Genomic DNA, 22,354 nt, shown 5'->3' with positions numbered 1-22,354 from the left:
CCGTGAGTGTTTTCCACCACAAACCCCATCCCTCCCGTTTTGCAACCCCATGGACAGGCGGTAGCAAGTTAACAAACTGTCACGCTGTGTGGCAGAAACCGCACCCAGTAGCAAAACGGGAGGGTTGTGTTTTGTGTCGTTACCGGTGGCTCCTCACCTGGGGCGCCACGTTGCTGAGGTAGAAGGTGTCCTGCATGGCCTTCTGGCTCCACCGGTGGTTGGCGGCGGCCGCCAGGTGGCCCCGGTCGAAGCCGCTGCCCCGGTAGTCGGCGTTGGTGGCCCGGTGATACTCGTGCACCGACTCGTCCTCCTGGAAGTCGCAGGCGGCGCGGTCGGAGGGGCCGCTCCGCGCCGCCCCGCGCAGCTGCTCCAGCACCCAGAGGGCGCTGCGGCTCCGCGGGTCGTAGCACAGCACGTAGGACTCGCGGCTCCGCAGCTGCGGCAGCCCCGGCAGCCCGTACTTGGCCAGCTCGCCGCGGGCCGCGCCCCCGGGCACCGGCGGGGAGAGGTCGGCGGCCGCCACCACCGGCACCACGGGCAGCCGGGTCAGCAACCCCGCCGCGGGCGGGCCGCCGCCCTGCCGCCTCCCGCCCCCCAGCCCCGCGCCCAGCCCCACCCCCACGGCCAAGGAGGCCCCGGCCACCAGCCACCGGCTGCCCCGGAGACGCTGCATGGCTGGGCCCCGCCGCCGCTGCTGCCTGCCGTGCGGCGACCTTCCCTCGTCCGGTCCCTTAAAGGGGCCGCCGCCAGAGCACGGAGCCGCAGCCGCCGGCTTGAGGGGAGCAGCTGCCTGCACGGCCGGGTGCAGGCCGGGGCTAGACTCGGTACCCGGCTGGGCCCCGTGCAAGGCCCCTGCCCGCTAAGGCCCCGGTGGGGCCAGCGGAAGCATCGCCCCCTTAAGAGTGACCGCGGGGCGGGAAGCTCCCGCGCTCCCTGCCGGGCTCATAAGGAACAATCCGAGCCACAAACTGCTCTCGCTCCCGTTTTGCTACCTTGGGTGTACTGAGCATGCTCACTCAAACTGAGCATGCCCAGTAATGAAAGGGGCCACTCTGGTCAGGAAGCAGATCGGGATTGTTTTTGACCACATACCCCATCCCTCCTGATTCGCAACCCCATGGACAGGCGGTAGCAAGTTAACAAACAGTTTCACAAACTGCCACGTTGCATGGCAGAAACCGCACCCAGTTGCAAAACGGGAGGGTTGCATTTCGTACTGCTACACCCACCCCCCGGCCCTACTGGCGCCTGGGACTCGGCATGAGCAGGGCTAAGATGCCGTCACAGGTATTGCTAGTGAAAGTCACGCGCAGGTCATGGGCAATAAACAACATTTCAGGGGGGGCCCATGACCTGTCCGGGCTGTGACTTTATTAAAAATAACGGGGGGCCGGGGAGGGTGACAGGCTGGGGACGGACAGGCTGAGCCTCCCCTGGCTCCAGCAGCCACAGTTGGGGCATGTAGTCCCACACTCCAGAGTTGGCCACAGCTGCGGGGCACAGAATTCCAGCTCCAAGCACACAGCCCCAGCTGCAGGGGGAGGATGGGGGGGTACATAGCTCTGGGAAGCTGCGAGGGGGACGCCTCCAGCCCTGGCTTCAGCCACTGACAGCTGAAGAAGGCACTGAGGCCCGGTAAAGTCACGGAATCCGTGACTAAGTCGTAGCCTTAGGTATAAGTCATTTCACAGCTGTGCCTCCCTTTACCCATTTGCAGTGGCTTGAGGGGGGAAAAAAAAAAATCAGTATTTAGTACAGTGGTTCAGAAGACCAAGTCCACACCTAGAGGCAGTAGTGAGGCAGCTATACAACTAGTACTAACAACCACACCTGTTCAAATGGAGATATAAAATAAATGGTGGATTCCTTAGATTAGCCTTCTCCTCTATTCCCATTCGGAATACACTTGGGCATGTTTCTCAAGTTCTTTTCTGCAAGTATAGAAAACTTCACTTCTTACAAGGAACCTAAGATGCATTACCTGTAGCTAGAGCTGGATGAGATCTGTTAGAGTCCATCTCCTCTCCGTCTCAGATCCTAAAGCATAAACAGACTACAACAGTTTCTTTTCCTACCTCAGTTTCTTCAGCCCACTTTCACACCATGAATAGCTTGACCCCCCCCCCCCAAACATTAGACAATTCTTTGTACCGACACTGTCAAAGGAGACTGTGGGAAAGAAAAAGATCATATCAGTATTTGCAAAGAAAAATATTTATTATGACAAATCAACAGAACAGCATTTATGAAAAAAAGAATTACAGACATTACAGATGGATAATTGTAGTTCACGGGAGAAGTTATAGAAATAAAAAGCAAAGGTAATAAACAGCAGGACCAGTTTTGTGTTGTAAAGGATCCACCTCCTAGCCTTCAATATGGCATTGTATATCAGGGATCTTTTGTTCCCTTCTTCAGTTAGAGGTACCAGCATGTTCCTTCCACTGGATTTGTGGCAACTGTCCTGGGGGTTCGGGGTGGGGAACAGAAAAACAGCTTTCGCTTCTACCTGTCCAGGCTTGTACAGTGATGCTTAGATCTGTACTGCAAAGTCAGTGACCCTCAGCAGCTAATATGGTCTAAGCAGGCCTTCCTGTTAGGAACATTTGTGCAGCCTCCGAAATATTGCCAAGCAACAGCTTTCTCTACAAATGCTTGTTCCCTGCTAAGCATGTTCCCTGTAGATAAATCAGAGGATACACTCTGGGCCTTGTGAATTCAAGTTTGGACCACCTCCTTTAACACACCACCACCACTCCCTATCCCACTAGATACCATCGTACTGCAGAAAGAGATAGAGGAAGGCTCAGAGTAACAAGCCAAATAGGATAATCTTGCTAAGAAAAAGAATAAAGCAGTGGTGGTGGGTAGATTTAGCTTATACATGCAGAACCCTGTGCTACTGACAGACTCCCAGAATACAGTGGACTGAGATTAGTTCTACTGACATCCAACTAGCACATGTTGTTTCGTCCCTCACAGTTACTATAGAAGAGGGCATTTAGAAATACTGTAATATATCACATGTAGCAGCTTTAACTCTGAGCACAGTCTGTGGCTAGGGGGAGTCTCATATTGTTATGGATAGCAGATAACAATCGATACAAAACCCTCTGTTTAGCTGAAGGGAACTTCATCAAAATCAATAGTGTTTAACAAAAGCACTTTAAACACTGGAAAAAGCATGACATACAGATGTGTTCTCCATACCTTTTTGGAGAGGTGTGTGTTGTTTTTTAAACAGCCAAAGGAAAAAAATTGAACTTGTATAAATCACCAGATTTGCCCTTTTGCAAAAGGGCATTTTAGAAAAAAGTTCTAAATGGCTAAAACATACAAAAAGTCACCAAATACTCAGTTAAAAGGAGCAACAGCCCTTGTACTCCTGAATACCACTGTGCTACCTATAGCAGCTTCTGACTTTCACTCCACCCATTGCTGAGCTGTAAATAATTCAAGCTTGGACCTCAAAACTCCAGCGACAAGTTAATCTAGCCAACAACACTTGCTTTGAAAAAAACAGTTCCACCTTTCCCTGACAAAGATGACCAACCTCAGGATTATACTCTTTGCTATCCCATTTCCTTTTTCCTCCCAGTTACCAAGGCTACAAGATTCCAGGGAGAGGGTATGAGGGCACAGGGTGCTGGCCTTCTCCCTTATGACCAATCCCCATCTCTTGAATCATCCAGCTTAGTTTCCTGCCTTTCCTCCTGATGGAGAAAAGCTTCAACCAAAGTGGCAATGATCCTGCTCTTGATGAGTTATTTGTATACAGTGAGCAGCTAATGAATTCAGTGATTAAGGTATTTAAATCTCCACTTGTGTATTTGGCTCCCCCCCCCACACACACACCCCAGCACTTCAAGAAAGAGCAACTATGCATTAAAATTCTTACAGCTGCTCCTGTCACAGAGAAGGCTATGGAGACATGAATCCCACCTCAGATTTCTCCTATCCCATAGGTCTGTGGCAGCCACTATATGCACAAAGATACCAGACAATGGGCTAGTTAATACTGTCCAGCTTTAAAATGATTTGAGGAATGAGGGTTAGGGTAACTAATCAGAAGGGCTGACAGTAGGTTCCCAGTTACATTTTTTCCTCCCAACTAATAGTGTTCGTTTGCTCCATAAAGCGGACAATAAGTCCCATACTACAATGAGTCAGCTGTTTTTATAACCTCAGAGTATCACTGGAAAAAATTAATGAGTCCTTTAAACAGCCTCCCTCCCTTCAAATATCAACACAGCAAACCCTTCACCGCCCACAGTTTTAAAAGAATAATAAGGGATATGGTTACTAATGAAGAGAGGCCTTTTCAAGTAGGAAACAAAGAAACAGCCTCACAAATTGTATCAGAATGTGTTACACATTCTCTAGTCTTGACTTTGGAACTACAATGGGAGCGCCCCTCATTCTCCTCCCCACATCTTCTATGCTGTCACACCTTTTGTTTCACTGTCAACTAGAGAACATCTCCTTCATTTACAGACGTTCAGCTCCAACTCACTAAGCCATCATAAATAAAACCTTCTAGCCCTATGATGTTCAAACAGGAGGAGACCCCCAAAAATGGAGTTTAATCAAAACGAGCAGCAAAAACTAAGGAGTCTGGGCTGACAGCCACAAGCTTCTTCTGAGGGAGACATCTAAGGTGCATCTCTGCCATTGGTTTTCTGCTGGGGTGCCATTTGTAACCCTTTACTGAAAGGTGAGGCTCTCCGTTCTCATCCTCAGTGACAGCCACCACTCCAATCCAGAGATTTCCATTTAGAACCACTCGTCCCTCCTTAAGATGAATGGACAGGATTTGTGTGGTGACTCTACAACACGGTCCTAAGCAGTGCATCCCAGCCAGCTGGGAGATTGAAGACAGCAGCAAGACCCAAAATCAAGTATCTCATACAGCAATGGAGAAGGCTACACAACTGAATCAGTTCCAGGCCTCTTCACTCATGTCTGTGGTGCTGTTCCTTAAACATCTGATCCAGCTCCCAACAGGAAGACTCGATTGATTTCAGCAGAATTTGGCTTTGGCCCTAAACCAGGTTACCATTTGATTTTTTTTAGTTCCCTTCTTTAAAAATGACGTGGTCAGGTTTAAAAGACATTTCCTTGACAACCATCTGAAATTTTTAACAGATCAACTCTTCACCACTCATGCCATTCACCTGCTTTCTTCACTTCCTTCAGAATGAATAAGCAGAGAGGATAGTCAAAGTCACTTTCAAGTTCTCATACACCAACAAAGTGCTGCAACATTTGAGTTGCAGACACAGCAGGGGAATATTTAAATCCAAAGAGGAAACTTAATAAATTCTCACTTCCCCTACAGTTGTAAAGGGTTTCTATTTAACACGTGCACTGAAAAACAATCTACCCACAAGTTTAACTTTTAGACCTAATTTATGATATCGCAAATGAATGTATTGTAAAGAAACCTACATAGCATTTCAGAGTGTATTAAAGATTTTTCTCTTCTGACTACCACCATTATTCATCTACTATTAAAAGAAACAAGTTACACTCCATGACTATCACCATATTGACGTGGAGGGGGGGGGGGGAATTCCTTTTAAGGCAAGTGTGATCCACACAGCCCAGGTACCATGAAACATTTCAAAAGACCATGTGTAAGCTTCAGATAAATAAATGATTGGGGCGGGGGAGGGGGTGGACTTTTAATGGAGGACATCTTGTGCAGTTCTGAAGCCAGAGCATTTTGGATAAGTTTTCCACTTTTGGGGTTCAATGCTACAGTCCTTATTCAGGCAAGCCTCAATGATTCCAGAGGGAGTTTTGCCGAAGGGCCTGATCATCCAGTTCGATGCCTGTGTGCAGCAATAGTCTTTACAATTACAAAAGGCTAGTTAGTACTGGCCTCTCTAGCACAGGGGAGCTCAGTAGATGGATCACATGTTCTCTTGGAACAGCCACTGCCCAACAGAGACAGTCATTAAAAGGCATGGGGAGCAGCCGTCGTTGCTCGTAAACTGTGAGAGCTATGGTATTCTCTCAACCGCCCCGTTTCTTATGGGAAAGAGTCTATCCCATAGGAAGGATTTCAGTAAAAGGGGAGGCCATCAACCACTTTGTTTAAAATTCCACCTCCACCTCCAAGCAGAAAGACTCTGCTGCATCCTTTTTACTGGCACATTTATTCTGGTTCACAGAAACTGCTACTCCGAAGCAGCACAGGAGTACGAGAGTAAAAATGTCAGGCACTATCAGAGCTGCTAGCAGCCCCAACACCAACATAAACTGTCCCTCTAGAAATTCACTAAGCTACACAGAACTTTGACCAGTCTTTAGGAGTTGGAACACAGCATGAACCTGACATCTGAAGGCTGACAACCCCCCAGTTATGGTACAATTATGGCTAGTCTGCTACTAGGTCTCATCAGCAGGGTGAGCAGACCTCTGAGAAAGCACAAAAATTGACCTCTAATAAAAGAGACATAATGCAAAACACTTAAATAAATACAGAACAGTCCCACATTAACAGCTATGCAGAGACGATCCAGCACTTCACTAACGGGGAGAGTAAAGCACCTCCTGTTAGCATTTGCTTGGGAGCTCTTGCAGCAGCTGGAATATTCAGCTACTCAAGTTTTTTCCATAGCCATCACCCTGACTCGAACTGTGGGTCAGGAGTTCCGATCATTCCAACACTACTTGCAGGCTACAGGTTACCCTATACTAATCTCAATTTATGCAGACCTGGCCGGATCCTTTGTATCTGAATGGAGTACATTAATAAATATCCCCCTCTGTATTACTGTCCCCACAGCACATGGCTCTCCCTCCTTTAGGAACTGCCCATAGGGAAGGGGATTCTCACAAGGGACCAGGTATTCCCACTGAATTGCTCCAGTAGATCACATCCAGAGATTGGCTTGATGTTAATCTGATCTGTGAGTTTGAGTCACTTCCCAGCAAAGAGTACCACAGGACAACATGAAGATTACGTGACTAGAGCTTATCCAGGTTTAGATAGAAGGCTTGGAGTGTTCTGGGTAATATTATTCAAAAACAGTTTAAGAGCAAAACCATTATTATCCCTATTAATAAGTCTCCTCTGAAGACACCTATGTTTGCAGCACAGGACTGGAGGCCTTTCCCTTGTACTTCATGAGCCTGCTTGAAGTTAGATATCTGCCTTTGAATTAGGGTGAAGCATGATCCATAGAAGCGGCACTGAACACAGCTCAAGACGAGCAGTCTCAGCAGCAGCAGGGACCCTGCTCTAAGGCTGTAACATAAGGCTTGTTTGACTTATTTGAACTACACTGATTAAAACCACAAATCTAGTTCCAACTTCCAAGTAAACTCAGCACCAAGGAGACAACTCCTTGATAAGGCAATCCTGGGGCAGACTCTACTGGAGAGCAAATAATCTCACTGCACAAAGCAGCCAGCGGCAATAGCATTCTCCCATCCCAGCTTTTTAAAGTCTCTTTCCCATGGAAGAGACTCTGCTGTTTTGAATCCACATCTGCCACTCACCAGGAGGAAACTGGACTTTTTTTGTGCACCCAAAAGAGATGGTAAGATGCAGACAGAAAGGAACAAAATCCAGCAGCTACTCAAACCAGCCGGATGCAGGACGTCAAAGTGACATGTTGTATTTACATGGAGACGTTCTTCTCTCTATACTCACCGAAATCCCACTGGTCCCAGCCTGTCCCTTCCCCTAATGCAGAAGTTCCTGTGCATGAGCACATGCTTCCATAATGCTATGATCACAAAAGTTCATTTCATAAGACTTAGAGATATGTAGCTAAACAATTTCCATCTTCCCAAACTTAGTCATTAAAAAAATACAAAGCACTGTTCAGGCAGTGTGGAGTTGTTTGAGATTAGGAAAACCCGGAGTGCAGGACCTGACTAGCTGGGGAAATAGGCAGTCCTTGACCTAATAGAGTAGAAGGAAGTCTTCAAGAAGGCCAATTACTGGAACACAAAACCAAATGCCCAGCAGAGATTGTAGGAGCTCTGACGACGCACCACATATAGGAAGGAGTCTCCTAGGATACACTACTGCACAGTTTCTCTCACGCACACTGCCAGGCCTATGGACTATTTGGAGTCCTGAAGCTCCTTCGCTTTCTTCAGAATCAGGCGTACATCAGAGATGGGATAATCCTGCATTAAAAAGGGATTGATTTATTTTCTTAATGTTCGTTGCACCTATTCTCCCTTTTAACAGGGCAAAGACTCTCTGCAATGTCATTGGCCAGCCCAATGGATGCCCTGGTGTTTATAAATTAGATGTTACCTCCATAGTTAAAGTCACCTGGAGTAAACAATTTCCTTCTATGTTTTGTAACTGATCAGTCTTGTACAACCTACAGGACATTAGATTATTTTGGTAGTCCTGAATGTGGGGTTAAGTTGGCTTTATGCAATGACTAGCTCCATTATGGAAGTCTGTATTAAGGATGCAAGGATCCAAAATAATATTTTATTGTATGTAATACATTAGAATTCTCTTAATCAGGACCCCTCCAACACATGGCCTTTCATCCTCTTTTGAGGGACTCCTAATTAAGAGACAACATTTTAAAAGTAATGCTGCTCTCTGAGCAGCTGATGGGCCTAGCATGTTACTAGACTGACCAAGGAGTTAGGAGAAGGAATCCTCTATTCTGGGGCAGGGACTGAGCCTACTGCTAGTGGCAAGATGTCCAGCATTTATAACTGGAGTTGAAAGAGCAAATTAACAGCCAGGAACAGGTAGCCATACAGCCACTTTCTGCAAATCAGCTATGGAGGCAAAGGCTGCTGTTAGAGGAGCAAACAGTCAGAAGCAGCAGCAGACTGATCCCAAGAAGCCTAAACACCTGAAAGGCACAGCCAGTAAACAGAAGTATTGTTATTAAGAGTTATTGGCCAGGAGTGGCTTCACTGGATTTTCCAATTAAAGGAAGCATGCAGTAGAAGTTAATGCTTGATCTTATACCACACCATGAAGTTTCTTAAGTGTTTAGATTTTTCAAACAAATGGTTTCATTATGATCAGCAGAGGGTTGGTAACTATATTCCAGAAGGGCTGCCTGTATCATATCCAAGTATTGTACAAGAGGACAATCTCCTATTTAAAAGAGTTCTTCCATCTCCTCCCCATTCCTGATGTATTTTAGTACTTACTTGTAGCAGCCTCATGTTCAGAGTGAAGTCCCCTTCCAGTAATTGATCTCGGATTAGTCTGAAAGAGAGAGTATGTTAATCCAAGTACTTTTTGCCTCTTTAGTACCTTGTCCAAAAACATCCCAAAAGTCAGTCACTAAGGTGCGTACGGCTCACCACATGCCTCCCACCCTTCCTTAAGAGCCCTGTTTCTTTTGCCATTGTGGAAGGAATGGCTACATCCTTTCACCAGAGCCCCCTTCGCATGTCTCTTGCGTGCAAGAGAGACACCTATATCTGTGGATTCAAGCAGAGAATGGAGTGGAGGAACACACAGCCCATATTTACATTACCCAGCATAGGGGAGACTGAGCTTTAGGAAACAAGCTGTGAATTGTGGGGCAGGGGAGAGCACACTAGAGTCAACATCCTCAGCATCAGCTGTCACAGCACTCACGTCAACATGGCGCAACAGACAAGCAATAGAAAATCAAAGCGGTTGTCATCGGCAAAGAGAGAATCCCAGATACGGATGACGTCTGGCAACAGGAACTCTTGGGACAGCAGCAGCGTCAGCCAACGGAAGGCGAAGAACTGGGGCTTGATGTTCTGCTCTTGCTTTTGGATAGACAGAGTCAGTAATTAATTGCTTGTAGTGAACTGGAAAAGAAAGATGGATGTTCACTGCCTCCTTGGCATCCTCTTAGTAACCTGGTTATAGGCTAGTGTCCTGCAGTGCAATATGGAGAAGTCTGCCTGTTCCTACAGTTACACCTCTCTGTTTCAAAGTCTCTTGATAGCCTCATGCTATGAGATACTATGCCATGTCTCCTTTCAAAGCCTCTCCATAAAACCACCCCCTCAAATTACAGTGCTCTGAAGGACACCTCTCCATACACGTGTCTACGGCTCAGATAGCAGGAATCATGCCCAGGTTTCTAAGTCATGGAACGCAGGAACTGTTACTTTCATAAATTGCAATTCCGGCATTTAAGCTAATTCAATTTCATTTCTCCTTTAAAAAAAAAAAAAGCCCCACAGCCCTCATTTCTCCTAAGGGTTTAGATCAGAAGTACTTCCTCTCCTTTCAATGACTAAAAATCCCCTAGTGATTAGAAGGCTATTGGAAGGTTAGCATAAAAATCACACAGACCAGAGTTCTCCAGACACAGTTTATACTGGCAGCCAATAGACTGAAACTCAAAGCTTTTAGCTACTTGCTTAATTTGTGAAATATATGGACCACAGTAGAAAGATCAAGCCAGTTCAGTATTCAGATTACAGGTAGGGTCCTGTGTAGATACAAAATTTGGATCCGAATCGATCTGCGATCCGCAAACATGGTCCGCAGATATAAAGCAGATATCTGCAAGTTTGCAGGGCTCTACAGATGGGAGACTTCTACGGAACATCTATTGGGGGCCTGCAGGAAGTGGTGCTAGTGACTAAGTAGGTGACACTCTTCCCCCTGAACCAGCATGGTGGAGTGTGACAATGTGCTGACAGAAGACAGAGTACGACCACTTGAAGTCATTAAGATTTTTTTTTTTTTAAACACACACACACACACACACACACACACACACACACAAAGCTGAAGCCTAATATTCACCAGATTCCAACTCTCATAACTACATTCTGCCTCCCATAAGTTCTCCCTGCAGTTTCATTTAGAAACAATATTCTACACTTTCCTTCCTAAACTTGTGTTGCATTGTTGTACTGTTAGACAACTGCTGCATTCCATAAGACCTGCAACCGCCTCTATCCACCTCACAGGAGTGTTAGGAGGAGCTTGCAGAGAGTTTTGAGATCCTTGGAGGAAGGGAGCTACAGGAAGGAAACATTACATATACAGGATGGCATTACTATTACCAAGTTTTGATTTATCATTGAGCTGCCATAATTTTTCACTGTAATTTATGAAGTGAACGCTATTGGGACATATGACCGCAATGGAGGTAAAGTACAGGAATTTGTTCCCCCTGGGAAAAAAACTAATTCCAGGTTGAAAAGGAACTTTGCAAGAGCATGTGTGTTTGGCCTAACGACAAAAGCAGAGTCCAGAGACTCAAGAGATCTTGAGTTTCACCACTCCCAGCTAAGCCATTGACCCAGATGGCCAGAGACATTGGGCAAATCACCTCTTTCTGCCCCAGTTAGCAGCTTTAGAGTAAATAAGTTACAGATTTCCACCTCTAAAAAGAGGACAAAGTATTTGCTACATCAATATAACCTGGGCTAGATGCTCAATGTGGCAAGAGCAGTTTGTCCTGTAGATACTCAACCCTGCATCACTCTCAAGACAGCCTATCCCTGAGAACAAAAGCTCTTTAGTTGCATCAAACCACTTCTAAGCAGCCCTCACTGTACTACCTGGGCACTGTTACAAAATAAGACAGAGAGCAAGTTCTGTCTGGAAATAGGACAAAGATCCACCACCCATCTTATTCCTCGTTCCAATGAGGGGTGCAAGATGAATGTCTAACGCCTCACCAGTTTCAAGTACAGCTCCACATCCTTCTCCTTCAGGGTGGAGTAAACCTTCTCCATCTTGTAGGTGATGCCACACTGAGAATCATCCAGGCTCTTAATGAAGTTGTCCCGGATCTCAGCCATTAGGTTGGTGAAGCAGAAAAATGTATCTGCTTCTGCATGTTCTGAAAAAGACACATAGGAGCGATAACAGAAGTGCGGAAGGAAGCTGTTGCAACCTTGATAAGTTTCCCCTGCTAGACACTAACTAACCAGCCTGTGGTACTGGGTCCCACGTGTTCTTGGCTTGCTAGGACTGAGCAGGCACACACTCCATTACAGACCCCATGTCTAACACCTTTCTTAGCAGCATGGACCCTGCAGTCCAATTGCCTACCTCCTGAAAGCTAGAATCGGCTCTCTCAAGCCTTCCAGTACCTTGTCATGTGACCTTCCTGATCAGCCCCTCCATGTCCCCTCAGGTGATCTGTTGCTTGATTACTACCCACTGGAAAAACTGGTTTCTTACAGTTCAGCCAATCCCTATAGCTAACTCATTGTAAGGCCATAGTAAATGTTAATGAGTCTGCATGTTCCTTTAACAGCTTTCTAGGTAGGGTCTGTGAAGCACCTGAAAGTCCCCGTTAGGAAATGGCTGATCTGATGTACATGGAGCATAATGACAGTTCATAAAACCAGAATTCATACGTTTTCGACAGCCAGATTTCCCAAGCTGTCACAGAAGTGCATCCGAGAGGATTCCCGTATTTCCCAGGAAGCTCTTTTCAAGCACTCTCTCAGAACCACCCCCTTTCATCAGGGACCTGGTATGGGGAGAGCCTGCCAAGTCTCCTCCACAGCTGCTCTGATAACCATTCCTTGCAACAACTGCTGCCAGGAATGGTGTAAGTCACTCAGGCACTCTAACTGCTTACCTTTCCAGTCACTGTTGGGATCTGTAGCAAAGGTATAGTAAAGAGGCCCCACTATTTCATTCATCCCCTGGACATATGCGATCCCAGGATTCAGCTTGGCGTAGATGAACAGGATTCGTTCTACCACTTCCCAGTGAGCTTCGCAACCATTAGGCAGAACTTCATACTCACTCAATGAATTCGGAGCAGATGTTTTAAGAGGGGAACTCACCTGAAGGGTAAGGTAAACACATAAGAAAAATTATTCTGGGGACCCAATTTGTATAGGCAATAAGTTTTCCATGGAGCAGGAATTTAACTTCAGGCACTCTGCGCCCCCAGATAACAGCAAATGCCCTTTCCAGGCAGTAATTAATCCTTAAATCCAGACGGTGGCCCAGTCAGTTGTAAGACTTACTGCCATAAAATACAAAGGAAGCCAGGCTGGCAAGTCTTTTCCAAGAACAAATAAGCTAATTCAGCAGTGGACACCTACCCTGAATCAAAAACACAAGCTCAATGTCCATGTAAGAGAAGACTGCTACATTAGAGAGGCAGGAAGAGAAGTGATCTGTCACATTAGCAAGGTATTCATCAGTCACTAGTGCTATTGTATCTGTTCTAGAATGATGCTGGGAAGTGCAGCATCCATGTAGGGAAAGCAGCGCAAGGCAGGTATGAGCATGGGTGATGGGGCAACAAAATGGCAGATGAAAGTCAATGTTAATAAATGCAAAGTAATGCATATTTGGAAAAAATAATAACCCCAACTATATCTATATCTATACACACACACACACACACACACAATGATGGATTCTAAATTAGCTGTGTCCACCCAAGAAAGATCTTGGGAGTTACTGCAATTAGTTCTCTGAAAGCTTCCCCTCGACACACAGCAGTGGTCAAAAAGGCTAACAATATTTTAGGAACTATTAGGAAAAGGATAGAAAGAGACAGAAAATATCATAATGACACTATAAATCCATTATGTGCCATACCTTGAATACTGTCTCCAGTTCTGTTTGCCCCATCTCAGAAAGGATATAGTGGAATTGCAAAAGGTACAAAGGGCAACAAAGATGATCAAGGGTATAAATTGAGTTCCATACAAGGACAGACTAAAAACATTAGAGCTGTTCAGCTTAAAACAAAAAACAAAAGCTATAAATGGAGATGATCGAGGTCTATAAAAATCACAAATAGTATGGAAAAAATGAATAGAGAAGTGTTATTTACCCTTCCCCACAATACAAAAACCAGGGGTCATCAAATTAAATGAACAGGCAGAAGATTTAATACAAACAAGAAGTAATACTTTCCACACAACTAACTGGGGATGTTGTCCTGCCCAAAAGCATAAACGGGTTAAAAAAAAGAACTGGACAAGTTCAGGGAGGATAAGTCCATCAGTGGCTGTTAGCCAAGATAGTCAGGGATGCAACCCCATGCTCAGAGTGACCCTAAACCTCCGACTACTAGAAGCCGGGAGTAGAAGACAGGAGTGGCTCACTCCATAATTGCCCTGTTCTGTACACTCCCTCTGAACCTCTGGTATGGGCCACTGTCAGAGACAGGATATTGGGAAAGATGGACTATGGTTTGACCCAATCTGGCTGCTCTTATGTTCTTATGAGTGATGTTTGCACTCAGAAGAGAATAAGGGAGATAAATGGCAGCTGACTACAATGCTGTCTCAAGTATATGCATCGTATCAGCTTGTTACATCTCAGGCTCTGGGAGACTAGATCAATTTGTCCTCTGTTATTAAACCCTCTGGTCCCTTAGAGCCTATCCAGGGAAACACATAAATCAGAGGCAAGAGCTGTGAACACTTCCCCTGGAGCACAGTGAACTCAACAGAAAAGATTCTGTTCCAACAGAAGCCAGAACAAAAACCAATTCAAGAGAAAGCAGCACATCGACCTTCAATTCCCTTTGTGTTGTCAAACATGCCGAACAGCACAGTACAGAAGAACCAATGTAATCAATAAAAAGAGAAATAAAACCTGTTGGGTGAGCAAGAAATTTCAGGAGCTCAACACACAGAGAAAGGAGAATTCCTTTCCACCTAGAGAACAGTTCAAGTTCTCCATGTCTCAGTGACACCCTTCCTTGCCTGGAACTGTATGCTATCCATGTGTACTCTTCCTTGTGAGTGAATATGGGGGACTCATCTAGGGTCACTGTTGAGCTTGTGACATTTGTTGCAGTTACAGACAGGACCAACTTGACGTGTAACTGTTAGCACCCTGTCCACAAACCAGGGTGATTTTAGCCTCTCTCTGCAGGTAGGAAGTGAGAGAGACTTGAAGCTGTAGAACTTTATCAAAAAAGTGTTCTTCAGTCAAGCCCATCCCTCTGGAGAAAGGGGAGAAGCAACACCCTCCGGCAGGAATACAAGAACCCACACCATATGTGGAGGTGGCGTAAGGAAGAACTGCAGAGTATCTTTAACAAGCTAGCCTGGCAACCATCTTGGCAAGTGTGCCACAGAAGTGCACGCACCTTCCCCCAACACAACATGCTCATCCCACATCCCAGAAGCACAGGGAAAGCTCCTTGCCAGATCTTACATTTGTGACTCCACTCCGATTTCGTGCCACTGTCTGTGACTTGAGTGTCGTCTGTTCCACCCGCTTGCGGAGAGTCTCAAACTCATTCTGGGGGTCCAGGATTAGCAAGCAAGGGTAGTCAGTTGGGCGCTGGAAGAATGCCATATCAGGGTACAGCCTCCTGGGGTGGAAAAAAATGGAAACCAAATTAAATGGGATCTTTAGATGCAGAGGGGTGCCATGTGAAACAGAAGGGGCTTGATAACATGAAATATTCTGTATTCCTGATGCAGCGAGTACGTAAACTGCACTGTTATTCCTCCCCTCTAGAGAGACCAGATATTTACACACACCTGACATCCTTGTCTATCTGCAGCAGCACTTCGTTGTCCTTGAAGTAAGTGTTCCATCGGCTGTCTGGGTTCGGATTGAGTGGCTGCACAAAAAGACATCACATAAAACATGGTAAGTTCATCTTTTACTGACAAACGAGCCTGTCACTGCTGAAAACTGAGGTGAGGCCTTTTGGCTCTGCCTACACTGATCAGGAAAATTGTGCTATTGCCTTTCTAGCGAGAGCCATGTTTAAAGCCTGATTTGCTAGACAGATGGGAGTGCTTTCTCTGGGCAGCTGACACTTTATGGGCACTGGCCCACCTCAAATGAGTCAGCACACATCTGGTAGGCCAGTGAAGACTATGTGGTTACTTTCAACCACTGCAGAGCAGTATGAGCAGACTCTCGCAAATCCATTCTCATCTGTCTTAGTGGATTCGCTGCTGCAGTCAGGCTTCACTAACCTGTGTTAACAGGAATTCTGGTTACAGCCCCAATCAGTGTGAGGGAGATTTTCCATATTAACCGCTACAAGAGGTACTGTCACTGTATATGTGCACTGCATAGTTAACACAGTGATAACAGTGTAATGATTATCTGAACTCCGAGAAGCCTGACGAAACATTACCAGCTTGGGTGGAATAGTGCAAAGTTTAGCTGATGCAAGTTTACCCAAGACCAGGGAAGTGTGGAATAGACTAAGCATAGGAAATCACAACATACACATAAGACAAGCTCAGATACAGGACTTTCCAAAACTGTTCTAATGGAATGTAATACTCATCTGAAAGGCATTTGAGTGATGGGAAAAAAATATCACACACAAAAAAAAGCAAACATTCCAAGAACGTCAAAGGTCACAGTAACAAATAATGACAGGTTTCAGAGTAGCAGCCGTGTTAGTCTGTATCCGCAAAAACAACAGGAGTACTTGTGGCACCTTAGAGACTAACAAATTTGTTAGTCTCTAAGGTGCCACAAGTACTCCTGTTCTAGTAACAAATAAGTTAAAGCTCAGAGTGTCACAGACATGGCAGGCCAGGGTTCCCAAACTAGGGGCGCGGCTTGTTCAGGGTAAGCCCCTGGCGGGCTGGGTCAGTTTGTTTACCTGCCGCGTCTGCAGGTTCGTCCGATCGCAGCTCCCAGTGGTTGCGGTTCACCGCTCCAGGCCAATGGGGGCTGCGGGAAGCGGTGGCCAGCACATCCCTCGGCCTGCACCGCTTCCTGCAGCTCCCGTTGGCTGAGAACAGCGAACCGCGGCCACTGGGAGCTGCGATCGGATGAACCTGCAGACGCGGCAGGTAAACAAACCGGCCTAGCCCGCCGGAGCTTACCCTGAACAAGCCGCACCCCTAGTTTGGGAACCATTGTGCCAGGCACAGTATGAACCCTTCCAAAGATCAAACTGACACAGATGACTGGCTACTAACAGGAGAGGCTGGGGTAGGAGAAGAGGTGTGTGAGCAGTTACCCCACTTTGCACTTTCCTCTGACCACTTTAAAAAAAAAAAAAATCCTTCAGTGTAATAACCCTTTTCATAAGTGGCTCTCAAAGCACTTTTCCAAGGGGATTACTGTTAATCCAATTTTACAGAGGGGAAACTGAGGAACAGAGAGACGACGTGACCACCAGAGTCACACAGCAAATCAGTGGCAGAGCTGGGAATAAAAGTCTTCTGATTCCCAATTGGCTAGTAGTCTAACCACTAGCCAATGCTGCTTCTCTTATACTCTGGTTTCAGACTGGCCCATTTTGCCTTCTATCCATGGAGAGGATTTCACAGGTTAAATGGAGAGATTCATTTTGCTAGCAGCTCCATGCTGTGACCTCCCTCCATTGAGCCTTTAATCGTATTGATCCTTTATTCCCATTTGAAGTCTATTGCATGGACAAGCATCTCATTGAGGATGGTAGTGGGAAAGGGAAAAAGGAAAGGATAAGTTACCCTAGGACAGTATTTTACAGCTTTTTTCAGTCTGGAAGTCACTGAGCCAGACACCGTCATAAGGGTTCAGCGCCCCATTCCTAGGTTCTCAAAATATTTTATTCTATTAAGCCAGCAGGAAGGATCACCAAGGATCACCCCAAGATCAGTTTGAAACTTACAAGAACTCCCCTCCGCATGAAGACCAAACTATACTTACGTGGTCCTCTAAGGTCACATCCTCCCTGGAGACACCAAGGTTGGCTTTGGCTATCCCAGGCTGAATAATCATTTCCTTCACGAATTGGGAATACAGCTCCCTTAACAAGGAGAGGAGGAAGTCATGTTAGAAACCAGAAGATAAAATACAAAAAACGAAAAAGACATCCGCCTGAACCCAGACAGGTCCCTCTGTGCCCCCCCTGCTCAGACGTGGAGCACTTGACCTTTTCTACTGAGAATTCCAGCTCAACTGTGAAAGGTCATCACATTAACCTCCGGGGCAGTCTGCAGAATTAACAGGGGAGAACAATACTTTTTCCTTCCACACGAAAGTAGCTAATTTTACAGGCTCCCTTAGAAATCAGAATATTTTTTCAAATGCTAATGACAGCTAAGAAGCTGTGGGCCTCTACGCCACAAGGGTATTAGGGCTGGAGAGTACAGAGATCATCACCTCTGCTTCTTCAGCAAGGTGCTCCATAAGGCCTTCTCCACAGGGAGGTAGTTCAAGAGGATCTGGACAGAAGGAACATACACATTACTCCTTGAAGCAGAAGGTATTAACAATTAGAAGTTCAGTGAAACAAATGGGGGGGTGACTGGAATTAGAACTGGCTCATTGAGGAAGATGGAATCTTCCTGAAGAATGACTGGTACTTTATCAAGTTATAGCCATCAGTGTCTGGAGGATACATTTTAACATCACCCTGCAAAAAGGCATAGCAAATTTCTTCCACTTAATTAGCAAATCCAGTAGTTCAACCCCACTGGGTGTAATAGCGGGTGCTGTAGATGCACCAAAGCTGTACAGACCCACCCAACAACCTGCCCAAATGATCTCCCCCCGCACAAGTGTGTCTGTTACTGTCATCTCAGATTAGTTAGAATAAATTTCCCTGATTGTTCAGCAACCAAGAGCTGTTGATTTATAGTAGCTTCTTAGATAGTGTTAAGCCAATCTGTTTTGCTTTTAAACGTACAAAACTTTGCAGAATCAAACAATCCAGAGGGTAACTTACAGAAGACAAGAAAAGCCCCAAGCAAAACCCACCTTCCAGCAGAGGCAGCGCAGCCCACCATCAAAAGGAATCCCTGTGAAATACATCAGGCAGAGTCAATTAAGTTAGTCCCAGCCCTTTCACTGCATTATGCAGCATTTATGCCGATGTCACCAAGCAAACAGGAGGGCAGCACTTTTCAAGCTGGCAAGGAGTTTTACACAGATATTGAGAAGCTCTAGGGCATACCAAAAAAAAGTTAATACAGCAAGTAAAAAGTGACTTGCATATTTGGCTCTTGCAAGAGAAGACAACTAGGCTAAGCATAAGGGAAAAAATGATACGGTCCATGGAGCAAAGGAAGGACTGCTTCCGGTGAAATATGCAGATGGTGTCTTGAGTGGAGAAATTAGTGGATATTTTAGAGAGAGAGAAGGAAGAAGAGTTTTTTGCCCACATCTGAAGGTTTCAGAGACCATATATTGCACAGCTAAAATTGCCTCTAAACCATTCAAACAGTTGGTAACTCTTTTAATCACATCCATTAGTCTTTGGTTTGTGACATGCTTGCTTTGTTAAACATTTATGACACTGGTAACTTAGTGGCAGCACAGATGAGGTTTGCTTACTTAACATTAGCTAATCATCTAGTGGAGTTTGACATTTTATGCTTAAGATTTCAAATTATTTTTATCCACTGGAAAGATAGTAGCAGCTCTAGATGAAAGCAAGTTAAAGATCTCAGGAACCACCATCTAGGCATTACACCGCACTCATGATTGCGGTATCAAGTGCCTCAGAGTGCAGACCTTCAGACCAAGTGTGGCTAAAATACAACCCACAAACCATATGTCTCAGTTGTCTTCATACTTAACACAGCTGCAAGGCCTAGAGACTACAGGCCCCATCATTCAGTGTTCCATCTTGAAAGGAGTATCTGCAACTAGCTCAAATCTATTACAGCAAAATAGGCGCAACAACCAAGTCTGTTACCAAACTGTCAACATAGGCCTGGATTGGACATTCTTGCTGTAGAAGCTTTGTGGCGGCCCATGCAACAAAGTTTTGCAGAAGTCACTTACCACTAAAGCAGAGTTCACGGAGCTTCTGCAGAACAATCTTGGGTTCCCCAAGGACATCCTGAAATTCTGCAATCCTACAAAAGAAGTATGGCCACACACACAAATTATATAAAGATGACAGACTCAAGGATGAGTCAGGTGATTAGGTGAAGGTATCAGAGTTATATTGCAGCTTGCTTTCCTGCAATGATCACAGCACAAATATCTCTGCCAGCCAGGCATCAAAGCTCCGACCATGTTGTCCCTGTTGGTTGTTACAGCTAGACATAACAGATATACACTGAGGACTTGCCTAGACACTCAGAATAGGCAGTTACTATTAAAACTCTGTATAGTTCTCGAGTTTAGGCTCGTGACGTCTCTCACTGACAGAATCTCATCCCTAGCTTGCACTCAAGATTACTTATTTCAAGGGCACTTACACCACATGACATACATTGTAAATAGTTACAAAAACATACTTTGCTTTTGTTCTGATAAGGACTTTTTAATCACAACTGCTTTTCAGTTGCAAGTACAATAAGTGAGGCAGATTGCAAAAGCAAACAACCGTATGTAATAGCACCTACCTCAGACTTTCCCTACGTACTGAAGTTTCCCATTTTACAACGATACTGAAAGGCTGGGACACTCCAGCTTTAAGGAACCTTTGAATAAGCCTCAAACCCCCTAATTTTTGGTGCCAGCATTTCCACAACACTGCATTAGTGAAGCTGCACTCAAAGAGGAGAAAGCCTGTACTTCCGTTAAAGGCAGAGCCACGCATCACAAATGGGCTGTAACGCTGTGCTCTGGTTCAGATATTTTGCCCTATGCAGGAACATCATTTGTTATGGGGCACCCCAACGGCCCCATTTCATCCACCCGGACTTGGCAGACCAGAATCAAATATAACAGGTCTATATGCTGACGCCACTTTGACGCATACACCCCCGCCCGTTTTTCTGAAGTGCCCCCCCCCGAGAAGCCACCCCAGCATCTCACTCCTCAGCCCACCCCCTGCTGAAAGCCGCCAACCGCAAGCAGAGACCCCCCTCGGAGACAGGGGAGATGGGGGGGGGTCTTACCCACAGCAGCCTCCCCCTGGCTGTACCAGCCCCTCCCCCGCAGGAGGGTGCAGGGACCAGAACACGCCTGCCCCAGGGCTCAGTTATGGGGCGCCCCCTCGACTGGGAGGATGTGCCGGGGGAGGGGGCGGGCTGGGGGGGGGACACCAGCGTCCAGGGAAAGGAGGGGCCCGGCGGAAGAGCCCCTCGCTCCGGGAGGGGGCCGCTTTCGGGGCCGGACCCCGCCCCCCAGGGGTTCCTCGGGCCCCGGCCCTACCCGGGGATGGGGGAAGGCGGGCCCCGGCCCCCCACCTGCTCTTGTGCAGACTCGACATGGTGACTTCCCGGTCCCCCCCCCCCCGGCGGCCGGCGCGCCCTGAATAAACGGTCCGGCTGGAAACCCGGCCCCGGGCGGCGGGAAGGCTGGGAGGGGGCGGGGCCCTGCGGAAATAGCCGCCCCGGGCCTGGGTGAGAGGCCCCGCCCCTCCCCTGCCTGGCCCCGCCTCCCCGCAGCCAGCGCCCTTACCTGCTGGGCCCTGGGGCTCGGCTCCCTCCCTGAGGGGCCAGACAATGCTACCTGTGACCCTGCAATGGCTCTAACTGAAGGGGAGTGATTTAGATCCAGCAGCATGTCCCAGCCTGAAAGGGGAGTTAATCATCTTGGGTACAGCTACAGCGCCCAACTTGTCCACAGGACTTGGATAGCAAGAGAACTTGCTTTCCTTTTGAATCCTCTCCTGATAGCTATTGAACTCATTCATTTAAATGTTCTCAGAAAGAGGATGGGAACAAATTTTCCCTGGTCCCTTCTCAATTCAAACCTTGCTTGTGGACTGTCATGACAGGACTACTAGTGAGATTTGTATTACGGTAGAGCCTGCAGACCCTGGGTGGAATTGGGGCCTGTGAAGAATGAGGGAGTTGGATGTATTGGGTTTTTTATAAATATATACACCTCCATTTACCTGTTTGATATTATCCTGCTTGAGTGCATAAAGTTAAATCAAAGGAGGCTGTTAGGGGAGAAACTATTACAGAAACAAGGCTCCTTAAGAAAACAATGGCTATTAATTGAGGGTGCCATTTCCTGGCTCTTTCCAACTAGCAAGGTTTACTCTTTCTAGGCCAGAGACTAGGATAAAAAGGGATGCTAAACCATTAAAGGACTCAGGCTTAGAAGAGGAAAGGGGGTTGAGTGAGTTGTTAGCAGCAGCTGGAAACGAGTCTCTGTGTCAGAGAGAGAGAGACAGAGAGCATGCTGCAGCTTCTCCCAGACCACAGATGGAGCTAATTGGGTTTACCAAAACTTGCTAGGAAAAATTAAGGTTTTGAAGAATCTGTGTGTGGATCACTTAAATCAGCTTCTGTCTCAGGCTGGAGGAAAAGGGCCTGTAGGGTTAATGCAGTTGGTAAAGAGGAGGGCTTCAGCTCAGAGATCAACAATGGGGCCTGCTACATTATGATCTTATTAGACCTTCAAACGAAACCAAGAGACCCACTGAAGGATCAGAATGGATCTACTAGAATTTCCACTAGGGTATGGAATTATTCAGTTTAGCTGGGACTGCATGGAACTCTGCATTCTCTAAAGTCATTTTTTCACTGTATTCTCCCAGATTTTTCCTCTTTTAATAATCCAGGAGATTTTTGGTTCCTTTCTTAAATTCAG

The 22,354-nt window shown here is 46.3% G+C and overlaps 2 protein-coding genes across 3 annotated transcripts in view; both read right to left on the bottom strand.

Annotated features, from left to right (window-relative positions):
• The window catches only part of ENDOG (endonuclease G), a 7,483-nt gene extending 6,607 nt beyond the window's left edge, over positions 1-876 (bottom strand). The window contains exon 1 of the mRNA XM_024192986.3: positions 158-876. Within this exon, the coding sequence (XP_024048754.2) occupies positions 158-673 (516 nt within the window). The 5' untranslated portion in view covers positions 674-876. The remainder of the gene's footprint in view (positions 1-157) is intronic.
• Positions 877-2,196: 1,320 nt separating this feature from the next.
• On the bottom strand, positions 2,197-21,039 carry TBC1D13 (TBC1 domain family member 13). 2 transcript variants are annotated; one of them, XM_024192982.2, is made up of 12 exons: positions 20,998-21,039; positions 19,640-19,713; positions 18,611-18,651; positions 18,014-18,075; positions 17,558-17,657; positions 15,430-15,512; positions 15,098-15,257; positions 12,543-12,753; positions 11,629-11,792; positions 9,590-9,750; positions 9,154-9,211; positions 2,197-7,739 (listed from the first exon to the last, which is right to left on the bottom strand). In XM_024192982.2, exons 1-12 carry the CDS (start codon positions 21,018-21,020, stop codon positions 7,632-7,634), a joined length of 1,245 nt encoding a protein of 414 aa, XP_024048750.1. In that variant the 5' UTR covers positions 21,021-21,039; the 3' UTR covers positions 2,197-7,631. The 2 variants fall into 2 exon arrangements, with proteins under 2 accessions (XP_024048750.1, XP_024048751.1); XM_024192983.1 differs by having other exon boundaries at positions 7,647-8,148.
• Between the last annotated feature and the right edge of the window lie 1,315 nt (positions 21,040-22,354).

This window comes from Terrapene carolina, unplaced genomic scaffold (genome assembly GCF_002925995.2).
Source record: "Terrapene carolina triunguis isolate 2854851 unplaced genomic scaffold, T_m_triunguis-2.0 Scaffold238, whole genome shotgun sequence".
Taxonomy (NCBI): domain Eukaryota; kingdom Metazoa; phylum Chordata; order Testudines; family Emydidae; genus Terrapene; species Terrapene triunguis.
The sequence above is the reverse complement of the archived record's forward strand: the minus strand, read 5'-3'. Positions and strand labels throughout refer to the sequence as shown.